This window comes from Aedes albopictus, chromosome 2 (assembly GCF_035046485.1).
Source record: "Aedes albopictus strain Foshan chromosome 2, AalbF5, whole genome shotgun sequence".
NCBI lineage: Eukaryota > Metazoa > Arthropoda > Insecta > Diptera > Culicidae > Aedes > Aedes albopictus.
In genome coordinates this window covers 458797260-458809845 of record NC_085137.1, presented here as the reverse complement: position 1 = coordinate 458809845, position 12586 = coordinate 458797260, and the positions used below count along the sequence as shown (strand labels likewise).

Here is a 12586-nt window from a genome sequence, read left to right as displayed (position 1 = left end):
AAAAAAACGTATTGAATGCAGTACATAATATACTGTTGATACTCACGGATGAAAATTCGCACCGGAAATGCTCACAATTGAAAATTGCATTTTTTTAACATTTTTTTGTAATTCCGTGACATTTTCCATCCCTGGCAGTAATAATAATGATAAAGTACTGAATGTAGTGAATACACGTGACAAAAATGATCCATATGATATATATAAGAGAAAAGAGTGATGGAAACGATAAAAATGATTAAAATTCAGCGACAAATGTGATAGAAGTTATGTGGACAGAATGAAATGCCATTCAGAAGGCAGTGGGTGGATGAATATCAGTGCAGGTTTGGAAAATGTCATATATATGACATTTTGATACTTTCTAATTTCACTGTCATAACGAACCAGCATCATTGACTGTTGATGTTTACGGATGACAACTCGCACAGGAAATGATGAAATCAAAAATTTCAGGACATTTTTATTTTCGTGATATTCCGTGACATTTTTCATCCCTGAAAGTGATAAAAATGAAGTAATATACTTTGCTCACGGATGAAGATTCGCAAAGAAATTGCTGACAATGAAAAATGTTGTGAGATTTTTTTTCATGATAAAGTGATAAAAATAGATAGGTGTGATAAAGAATGATAGAAATGAAACAAGATTGAAGATAGTAGATGGTAGATAGCAGATAGACAGTAGAGCATAAATTTGTTTCAGTGACATTAACATACTTCCAACAATCGCAAAAACCTTTTCCCCCATTTGAAATTCTAGACATAATATTTGCCGAAAATGCTTGTTTATTGGAGGGGGATTAATCGACTGCGCAAGGAAACTTACTCTGCCCGTTACCAACAAACAAACAAAAGTACCAAGATGGTACAGCTGAAGGTAGTCCTCCTCCTTCCACGTTCGTCTATCTATCTGTCTGTGTGGGGATTACCTGCAATGAGAAATGAGGAAAAGTAATCATTAGAACAAAGCTGAGCAACGTAGGCAGCCAGGCAGAGACAGCTCTGCTCATCATCACAGCGTAGTCCTAGAATTTCATGTCTCGTCAGTCGTCATGAAGGATCAAGCTGTTCATATGGGACCACCACCAGACCAGACCAAGCAGTCAAGGTCAGTGTCAAAAAGAGGTGGGGTGGATCTGATCTGCTAGCAGGCAACCTTCCTACTTATGGGTACATTGATTGTGGTATTGTGGACCAACCGACCGACCCCCCTAGTTGATTGATTACTTTCATCAGGTGGATTCAGCAGACAAATGCAACGCAACCCAGTAGTAGTGGCAGGTCAAAGTCATTGGGTTGCTTTCGTGCGTGGGCTTAATGAAGATTGGTGAGCGCGGATTAGTTTGGGGCAAATTGTTGCAGGAAATTTGAAAGAAGGATGATTTTTCGGTTTCTTTGTAGAAATGTTTACACCGAGAAGGAGTTGTCTTTTGAAAGATGTCATGTAAAATTCTGAAACATAGAAATATACTTGAAAGTGTCTTGACAAACAATTAAAGAAAAAGCACAATCAATCACAGTGAATTACATAACCTTCAAATTTTGTAAATTCTCAAGATTTCCATATCTAAAATTTCACAAGTTTTTTCTGAAATTTTATTTTTATTACGGCTTTGAAACGCATTTCAGAAGAACGAACACTTTTAGATAGCCAGTAATAATCTATGCCCACAGTTTTGATTTTTTTTGCATGGACCACCACCAAAACAGGGAAACACAGTGAATGATTTTGAAAACAATCGCAAAAGTAGGAGATTTTCCGTCAACAATCATTTACAAAAATTCAAAAAATAAATCAATCGTAGTATTATGGAACGAGCGCACCATTTCAGTAAAAGATAATTACAGTCAAGCAGCAAGAACAACAAAAACGTAATACTGGTAACTCATGGTCTTCAAAAATAATAAGAATCAGAAAGTGAATTTGAAGTGAACATAATAGCAGTGGGCTAAAAATCCAGATAATAATATCTACAAGTATTATTATCAGGATTTTCAGCCCACTAATAGCCTCTCCTTACAAATCTCGTTATAAAAACTATGCAGAAGCTCATAGACAAAACAAACAGTGCATATGTCTAATAGAAGTTGTCCACTTTCGTGAAAAGTAATGGGAATTCGAATCAAAAAGTGAGCAAAATAACAGAGGCTGAAAATTGCGATAATAATACAATAATAACAGTATGTGTAATTCCCCATGGGAAAAGACAGCATTCTGCAGGCAGAGTGGATAATAATGAAATAGCATCAAGGCTGAAATAACCCCCACCGTTTTACTTTCCGTAAACTAGTGAAAATCAGTCCAGGGGCATCTATTTCACATAGATCATTAGTTTCAATTTACTATAGCAAAAACATTCATCCAGCTAGACAAGCTCCAGACAGCCAACAGCTGTTCAGTGCATGTCATTCCTATCCCCCCACAGTCTAAAATCCGTCTCCGTTTTGCGCAAATTCACACGTGTGGCCAATCCTTGGTTTCATCAATCGTCAGTCAAAACAAGGTCAACTCAGTCTGTGTGTCCCCGCCAGTGCAGTCTAGTCGAAGGGATTAGGATCTATTTTCGGTTCGGTGCATGGTTCACAAAATTCCGCCGTAGTCAGAAAAGATGTCAAACCCTGCTGTTTTTAAATGACGTCGTGATTCATTTCCGTTACGTTGGTAAATAAGACAATCAATCAATCTTTGAACCTGAAAAATATTGTTTAGCTGGAACGTTATTTAAAACACTGATCCATATTCTAATAACAGATAATAACGCCAAACCCTGATCAAGTACTGACAATAGTCGATAAATAATCAAACAAGTCAGGGTTACAAAGATTTTTTTAGATAATGAAAGCGAATTTTCACAGAAATCCAAAAAAATATGAACTAAAAAAAGTTTTCCACAAAATTTTCCACAGTTTCAATTTCTCAAAAAAAAAATTGAGAAGGTTACTTCATAAGCTTTAATCGCTGAAATTTTTTAATGCACTTTATTTTTGTTTTTGAGTTAAGGCCAATTTTGTTGAAAAATGTCCAAATGTGCCGCATAAGCCATTTTTTTTTGAAAATAATTACTCAAGAACGAAGAAACAAATGTCGAATTCAGGAGAACTTTTAGGATAAAAAATGGGAAGAAAGATAAATAATAAAGCTTATTTGTTGAATTTTGAAAATGAATTCATTTCTTATGTTTGAATTATGCCTTCTTTCCTAAAATATTCCAACTGTGCCGAATAAGCTATTTTAATTTCTTAAACCATGATGTAAAGACTAAGCAACATAGATATGTACAATTTCTTAAAAACGTGAATGAATAAAAAAAGATTTACAAAACTGATCTGAAAAAACCTTTTAAACGGAATTTTCCACTATTGTTGAAAAAACCTAAAAGAAAAATGAGGAACAATTTCAGTCAAAATCCAAGTTCGTAGGTCCACAAAGAAGATGAAGATTTGAAAGACTCCACATAGTCGTATGAGTGGCAAAAAAATGCCAAAAATCGGAGAAGCTGTTTCCGAGATACATTTTTCTGAATATTTTCAATGATTTGTTACTTTGACCCTGCTCAACAGTAGAGCAATAGCAAAATGTGGGAACTTATGATGCAGATTGTCCTTTTTCTGTCATTAAAATGCTTTAAATAAAAAAATAAAAAAAAAAACACGTCAGTCAAATATGCATATGACACATTCCACGCACTTCTACGCCAAGGGTGTGAAATTTCAAAGTGATTGTTTTGCCCCAAGCTTTCCAGCATATGAAAAAGGGTAGATTCAATCTTAGGAAAACCATTTGTTTTACTTAAAATTTGACTGGTAACGTATTTAAATAGTTAGGTGAAGTAATAGCATTTTATGTAAGAAAAATGAAATTTTTCATTGATATGTTTCAAATATGCCTGATTGCATATGGAAGTTCAAAAACATTATACCTATTTTTTGTAAATGTAGTATAATAATGTATATTTTATACACCCAAAGGCAACTTTTCATAAAAATGGGTTTAGTTTTAAGCACTTTTTGCAATAGCCGCAATTTAATGGTGTCCCGTTACGAAAATAGCACATTTGTTGTAATAACTAATTTATTACGAACTTTAGAAAAATGATTTTCAGGATTCTCTTAGTACTCGTGGAGACCTTTCTTCCAACATGTGGGTTACCTTGATCGACGCTTTATCTTTAGGCTTTACAATGGGTACGTAGACATGGTGTCCCGTTACGAAAATTTTAAAGACATTCATAAGTGGATAAATAAGTTTGGTTTGATCAAATATTTAGCCAAAAAACTGTAACCATGATGAAATGATATTGTAGATGGTATATATTTACATTATCCTTCTTGGTGTAACGGCCCTACTGGAACAAAGCCCGCTTCTCAGCTCTACGAAAACTACGTAAAGAAATGACAGGTATTCTGATGGATCAGTATAACAAGTGATATTTTATTAGGTTTTGTTTTGACAGCATACTCTTTGAATGCTATAACCTTTTCAACATGTCCTTTGAATTACCAGCATGATGTATAAAAAGGCTTATACACCCGATTTTTTTTTGCACGGGTCTAGTTTTTGTTATAACTTAGTCAATTTTCAACCGATTCTCATGAAGTTTTGTACACTGGTCGTACCAGTCGTGCCTACATGTGTACAAAATGAAAATCCCGAAGTGATGGTTGGCGTTCCTTTTTTACCCCATTAATCACCGTATAATTTACTTTTATGACGACAAACATATTTTGAAGCTTATATTCTTATTGAAAATAAAAAAAAATGTAAAATACATCACGAAAATAGCATTGCATTACTTTTTGTGACTACATAAATTAGTAGTGATGTACCGAATAGTAATATTTCAAATTTTATTATTCGGCAAACTGCTGCTAAATTCTCGTGAAATTATTATAGAAGACAGCTTCGTTTTCAAGAAAGTGCAATTTGAAAGCCACCTTCTTCACAAACGTTTTTACATCACATAAATGGTAACTTTTTGCCAATATATACTCCGAAAATCTACTTTACAATTTATTGAATTTTTAATTTGGCGTGTTGTTGCTATGTTAAGTCATTATTCGTCCTATTCGGTACATTCGGCCGAATAATACATTTAATATTCGGCTAAATGAATATTCGGCAAAACCGAAAATAAGCTGATATTCGGCCCGAATATTCAGTCGACCGAATATTCGGAACATCACTATAAATTAGTAACCATTGATTAAAAGTCTAGCGACCTCCCTCTTGTCGTTTTTGTTGTCAACCTTTTTGTCTTCTCGAAATCCGTTTGTTTGTATTGTTACTGGTTGTCGTTAGCTAAATATCAACGGAAAGCCCCCATAATCCCATCGCTTCCAAAATAAAACATTGTTTTCCCTAACCTCGACCAAACCGCGAGTTTAACGGTTTCCCAAAACTAACATAATATAAAAGAAAAATCCCCTTTAAAATGTAAAATTTACTTCAACTAAAATTGGTTCCTTTATTCCCAAGGCGCATGAGCCTTCAAATAAAGGATTAAAGCAACATGCGACATATGCTTGAAAAGACTGTGTTGGAAGAATGTACTATAGATATCATTACATCTTCTTCAGATCATTATAATGTAGAATGTGGAAAAACCGCGAAGATAGATACGTCGCACAACCATAGTTTTGGAGACACAATTAAACTTCACGTACCCGACCCCCGATAACTCATTTTCAAAATACTGGCATTTCGTCAATTTTCATCCGATTTTTTTTTTAAGTCGCTCTCGATCGATCATAAATTGGTGCTTATTTATTACACTCAAGTGGCCATGTTTTATCCGGAACCATTTCGGAGACATTCCGGGTTGTACTGTGGTCAGGGGATGCGGAAGGGATCTGTTTTGCCAAATGGCTAAAAGTGATTATTTCGTGTGTGTTATTGTGTTTTAGAGGCTCCCGCGGAACCTGCTCCAGGTGTAACGGAGCGGCCATATTAGTTGATACATACTTAAGTAATTTTTTTCTATCCCATTCTTTCGAAATCATGAAGATTGACACGTCGCTCAGCATGTTTTGGTTGCCAACTAGAAATGTCCCCGATGACATCCCTGTGGAACCTGTGCTATATGTTTCGGAGTGGCCAAATTAGTTGACACACACTTCAGTCTATCGTTTCTGACTCAGTCATTCGAAATCATGGAGATTGATATGTCGCACGGCATGTTTATGTTGAAAACCACAAGTGTCCCCAACGAGGCCCCGCGGAATCTGTCACGGGGATTCGGATGGGCCAACTTGTTCCAATCTGGTTTCAGCAGCTGTGTTTCACTGTTCGCAACAAAATTTTCGCTGAAAACCGATGGTTCAAACACAACAACTCTCGAAATAATCACTCTTAGCGATTTTGACAACCCCCTGACCCCTGCACAATCCGGAATATCACCGGAATGGTTCCGAATATTGCACGGCCACATGAGTATAATAAACTCGCACCAATTTATGATCAATTGAAGGCGACTTCAAAAAAAATCGGATGAAAATTTTGAAAATGAGTTGTTGGGAATCGGATACGTTAAGATTAAGTAAACCTCGGAACAGATTTCCCAGGGCCCATTCCGATGGCCACCATAGGGCCAGAGCGATTTTGAAGGCCTATTTGTGTCCTGTCGGACAGCTACCGTCTGCCTGAAAAACATTGCCGAAGACTGCAACAATCTATCTAATAAAGCATTTGATCTACAACTAGATGTCTTTAGCCGTAACGGGACACCATTAGCAAAACACTGTTTTCACGCGAGCGTAACGCTGCGCTCCCAAAACTAAATCAAGAATAATTCCGAAACTATACATTTCTCAGTAAAACTCACTTCGGCAATCTTGTTCACATCAATCCGAAGAAGAAATGTCTTGAAGACTTTATTATTCGAAACCTCATAACAGAGCTGATATACGCATTTCAGTTTGAAAATTTTAAAAAGAAGATTTCTGCGATGGTGTCCCGTTACGAAATGTAACATGTTATATTATGTAAATGGGAACCAAAACCCCATAGAACAAGTATTGCATCAGGAAGTACATCTAATAAGCTTGTTATAAAACCTGTTAAACCATATGGTCATGAACATTATATTCGATTGCAGATGTCATTTATTCACGAAAGTTAGTTCCTCGCGGTGTCCCGTTACGCTGGAATGTGTCATATGTGTATTGAAAAATGTTGCCTAATAGCATTGCATCGAAGAAGATTTGCATAAAAATACCAATTGTCGAATTCAGGACAACTGTCGGAATAAAAAAATATGGAAAAACAACTTGTACCGACTTTTCGAACCCTCTAAGCAGAATACCCTCTTTGAATGAGTGCAATCAGTTTCGTACCTTTTAACATAGGGCGGAATTAAAAGGTACAAAACTGATTATACTCATTCAAAAATGGAAAGAGGAATTAATAAGCTTTATTTTGACAAATTTTCAAGATGAATTTATTTCTATGTTATGCCTTATTTATAAAATTTATGAAATATGCCAAATGAGCTATTTTAAACACAAACCAACCATAATAGAGAAAATGTCATAAAAAAGTTAAAAAATGCAAAAATATCTCAAATAGAGAAAAAATATTTTTTTAAATTTTTCAATAATATTTTCTTATAAATTATGAAGAGAATAGAAAAAAATTGAAGAATAGCCAAGAGTTTTTTCTTTCAAAAAACATATTTTCATAAAACTATTTAAAACATAAACATATTTTCATAAAATATTTAAAACTTAATAAATCATCAAAGTTTCAATACCCACTAAATTACCGTCATTTCATTGAAAATTATAAAAAAATGAACTACTTTTATTGAGTAACAGTTTGTTGACCTTTTCTTTCATCTTTTGTACAATAATGTTTTGAAAAAAGACATGTTTATTTTCTGTTTTACTGTAAAAAAAAAAAAACAAAAAAGGAAAATAAAAAAAACGGAATGGAATCCTGGAAAAGTTACATGTGAACTCATACAAAAATTAAGAAAAATGTCAGAAATATAAAAAAAACAGAAGAGAATAGTATAAGTCTTAGATGTAGTTTTGCTGCATTTCTAACCCATGGTAAATTCTGCACAAACATAAAACTAAAAAAAAAAAAAACATTTTGTTTTAAATATTTTTTTAAATTTTTTTCATTTATATTTTTTGGATTTTCGGGATAATTTTTACAAGAGAAAAAACTAAATAAAAATAAAAATAAATTGATGCTGCAATCGTTCTTAAATTATGACTGACACAAATCAAGAATTTCTGTTGCGAAAACTTAAATAAGCCATGATTCAGCTAACCCATTTACGCCCAGTGATCTATTTATAGATCAGTAACTTTTGCGATAACTGCGGAGAAATGAAGCATTTTGGAAGACTGGTGTCTTCAGCAAAGTTATTGAGGAGAGCAAGGACTCTCTGAGAGTACGTAATTTAGTACGAATTCGCTCTATAAATTCTGAACTTCTGTATCTTGAGAATCAGACTACATAGAAGATTTTCGTCTTCGGCAAGGGCGATCAGGACATCAAGAGCTATCCGATACTGAACTAGTTGGTTCTAGGCTTATCCACTAGGTGGCGCTAGCGAGTCATAGAAATTTTCAACTTCTGTTTCTCAAGATCCAGATTACATAGAAGAAGTTCGTCTTCGGCAAAGTTGATCAGGTCATCAAGAGCTACCCGATAGCGTACTAGTTGGTTCAAGGTTTATCCGCTAGGTGGCGTTAATGAGCCCTACAAATTCTAAATTTCTGTATCTCGAGAATCAAACTACATAGAAGAATTTCGTCTTGGGCAAGGTCGATCAGGACATCAAGAGCTACCCGATAGTGAACTAGTTGGTTCAATGCAATTCCGCTAGGTGGTGCTAGTGAGCCCTAAAAATTATGAACTTCTGTATCTTGAAAATCAGACTATATAGAAAAATTTCGTCTTCGGCAAAGTACTGGTCAACTTCAACATCAAGGGCTAACGGATAGTGAACAACTTCATTCCAGGTTTATCCGCTAGGTGGCGTTAGTGAGCCCTAAACATTCTGAACTTCTATACCTCGAGAATTAGACTATATAGAAGAATTTCGTCTTTGACCACACAGTTGATCAGTACATCAAGGGCTAACGGATAGTGAACTAGTGGGTTCTGGGTAGCGTGGCTCAAAATACCACATGTCAAAAAGTTCGATGGGCCCCCTTCTCTTTTCGTTCTATATGACGCCACGATGTTCAGGTCAAATTTTCAGCTAAATCCGTTAACATTAGGGCGGTGCTAAACTCGTTTGAAGTTTGTATGGGAGTTTATATGGGAAAACATCGTTTTTATCATTTTTCTCATGAGGGGCACTATTTTTACTTAAAATGCATAACCGGTTTTATGGAACTATAGTCTTACATGTGCCGAAAAACTTTGTCGAAGACCGCAAAGTCATTCGAAGCTTGTAAGAAAAGATATTACATGCAGACTATCTGGTGGTGCTTATCATTTAACATGTAAAGGAATAACAATAGCAATAAAATCTCATTGAATGTGCCCGTACTGTCTAGGCTATAGCTTTTTTCGCAAGTGTCTGATCACGTTGTGGTCTTCGACAAAGTTTTTCGGCATATCCCAGACTATATTTCAATAGGATCAATTACGTGTTTTAAGGAAAGTAAGAACGCCTCAGTAGAAAACTGCAAAAAACGATGTTTTCCTATATAAACTCCCATACAAACTTCAAACGAGTTTAGCACCGCCCTAATGTTAACGGATTTAGCTGAAAATTTGACCAGAGCATCGTGGCGTCATATATAACGAAATGAGATGGGGGCCCATCGAACTTTTTGATATGTGATTTTACCATACAAGCTTGAGCCACCCTAGTTCTGGGTTTAACTATCCATTGATAAACAACTATGTAGTAGATTGTTTAGTTATTGCTAATGTAATCTCTTTCTGCAACATTTCAAACTATATTTTTTTTTATTAGGAGAATCAACTATTCCTTGCATCATAATTAGTCATCTAAAATAGGTTTACATAGTTCATAGAAATAAGGTAAATGCGCAAAAAAGTTTGAAAAATATTTTTCAACGTTTAACGTGCATATGCCCCACTGTGTATTAGAACGAAAATTTCACTGTAGATTTCCGTTTAAATGACTGCAATAGCTTTATTTTATGGGTTTGAGATACTCCAGAAAATAATAGACATCTACTGTGATTGTAGCATAATTTGGCCCTTAATGGGTTAAATATAAGTCGCAGAAACTCATTTACAACATGGAGTACGTAAGCAGCTTAGCGAAAGCAAAAACATCGATGTTTTGAAAAAAAAAGTGACCCAGATATTTGAGATTTTGGTTATTATTCTATGAATCCTGTCAGAAAACCAAAAAAACCCTTAGATACTTTGTCCTCATTTGGTCGATTCCAAAAATGCCCAATTACGTATCACTCAATCATGCAAAAAGTAGAACAAAAAGTGGAAATTTCCTTCCATTACGCCAAGTCAGACTGAAAGGAAAAAAAAAAACAGTTTCCGGTTGCTGTGGGCCCATAAATTAAGCGAATAGTAGCTCAAAGCCCGTCTCAATAAAAAAATAACTGGGGGGCCGGAAACCTGAGTTGGCAACAAAGCCCCCGAGAGTTGGCCAAGAGAACAAATTTTGCTCGTCAGTCGGTCGACAAAAGCTGATGGAAAGATTTTTTAAGCGAAGGTACGTTTCTAGTTAATTTTTATTCGTTTTTATTTTTGTGAGCTTTTAACTATGCTTATTTTTTTTATTCATTTTCACTCTTTCTTTCATTTTAATTTTCCTATAGTCTTGTTTTTATCTGTTATTATCTTTTTACTTATTTGTCTTTTGAATTTTCTAAAAATTCTAGTTAATCATTTTCTTGTTTTGTTTTACTTTCTGTTTGCATTTTTATTATTTTGCTATCTTTACATCAATTTGTTTACGAAACACTTTTTTATTTGCAAGTTCCTACTCTCATCGACAATTTTTACAGCAAAATTCATTGAAATCTCGCCAGAACTTCCCAATTTGGTCACAAAACTTCAAATGGCTCCCGGAGCGAACAAACCAATAACGATCGCTCCGGGCCGTGTCTGAAAACTTTACTCGCAGCGCATGGTAGAGTCCATCAAATTTGGCTGCTGGCTGGTGGAAGCGAGAACCAGTAGCGAAAAGAAAAGTTCCTACTTTTATCCATAGCGCCACCACCAATGCCATTACAACCAAACCAACCAACCAACCAACAACGGGACAAGATGAAGTTACAACAGCGCGAAATTTTTGCGCTTGCTTCCATTACACGTTTACAGCTAGAGTTTACTGAACCAAACTGAACCATTCGGTCGTGCCGTGACAGGAAAGGTGACGTCCACGGTCAACCAGCTCCAGACTGCAGCTCAGCGTTTTTCTTCGACTGGTTGAAGGGAAAAGGCGGTGGGTCACCTGATGTCCGAAGTTATCTATCTTATTACCAAAGAAAACAATATTTGGTTTTATTAAGGTTCTAGAACATTCTTGACATCATCTTAAAACCAACATAACATAATTGAGATTTTAATATTATTCCACAATTCTTCCTGCACATAATGCCACTTCAAATTGTTGTTTGGATGTAAATCTCAATTTAATTTGGTGCTATGATTTAGCAAATGGATTATTTCAAGGTTTTAATGAAGTTTTAGTACAGTTTTCTGATAGATTTCGCACCTCATACGAATCAACACCAATTCGAAAGAAGTTGTTTTCTAGAATTACTGATTTTCAAGAAAAATAACCATCCTGAAAAGGGAAAAGTGATGAAAATATGAACAATTGTGCTGCCGAAATCCCACCTTCTCACACGTCAGATCCTCGCACATACGTTCCCGGGCGAGGAATGGCGGGCGAGAGTTGTATCCTTATCGACAGCTTTGCAGCTCTTCATCCAACCCAACAAGGTGTGAACGGTTATCGCCTTCTTTGCAATCATCGTCGTCGTCATCGCCATCGCCATCGTGTTGGGAAATCTTCAAGACAATCCATTCAAACACCCCGCCCGACACGCATCTGTCGGGGCAACTGCGGCAATGACGGCGAACGATAATGCTTTTTATTTGTGTTTTCACTGCAAATAGAGCTCGGCGAAAAGTGTTTCGGCGACGTCGGGACGCAACGATATGATTGCTGCAAATGTTATACCCTTCCAGCTCCGGAGTTGAAGCTGGTTCACAGATTCACATGGCGACCGTGACGACTAAGCAGTCGTCACGGGCGCCATCACCTTTAGCATATGGGAACAATTATGCTGAATGATATTCATCAAGCGGAGATTCAAATTCATAAAAGCTTCAAAGCGGATTAATTGCAAAACAGTCGAAGTACCCTTAACTTCCTGAAATCGAAAATCGACAAGCCTTTTTGCGGGAAAAAAAGCCGAAAAACTCATCACGTAAATCTCTTCAACAGTCAGAGAGGCTTGACACGCAGATGGTTTCCGGGAGAACCGGCTATAATGTGAAACATGCCGACAACGAGACCTTGTGAACCTGAAAGCCCAAGCTAAAAAAAAATCGAAAGAAATCTTCGAGAGTTTACCGGAACCGGCAGGCTTTACGAATGGAGATGACGTCGACG

The 12586-nt window shown here is 36.0% G+C and overlaps 1 protein-coding gene across 5 annotated transcripts in view; it reads right to left on the bottom strand.

Moving 5' to 3' along the window:
* LOC109418953 (GATA zinc finger domain-containing protein 10) overlaps positions 1-12586 on the bottom strand; it is a 567982-nt gene that overhangs the window by 292835 nt on the left and 262561 nt on the right. Inside the window, exon 2 of one of the 5 annotated variants that reach the window (XM_062853961.1) lies at positions 500-931. The exons of the other annotated variants lie outside the window; for them this stretch is intronic. Within the exon in view, the coding sequence (XP_062709945.1) occupies positions 909-931 (23 nt within the window). The 3' untranslated portion in view covers positions 500-908. Of the gene's footprint in view, positions 1-499; positions 932-12586 lie in introns of those variants that run through there. 5 annotated transcript variants of the gene reach the window in all.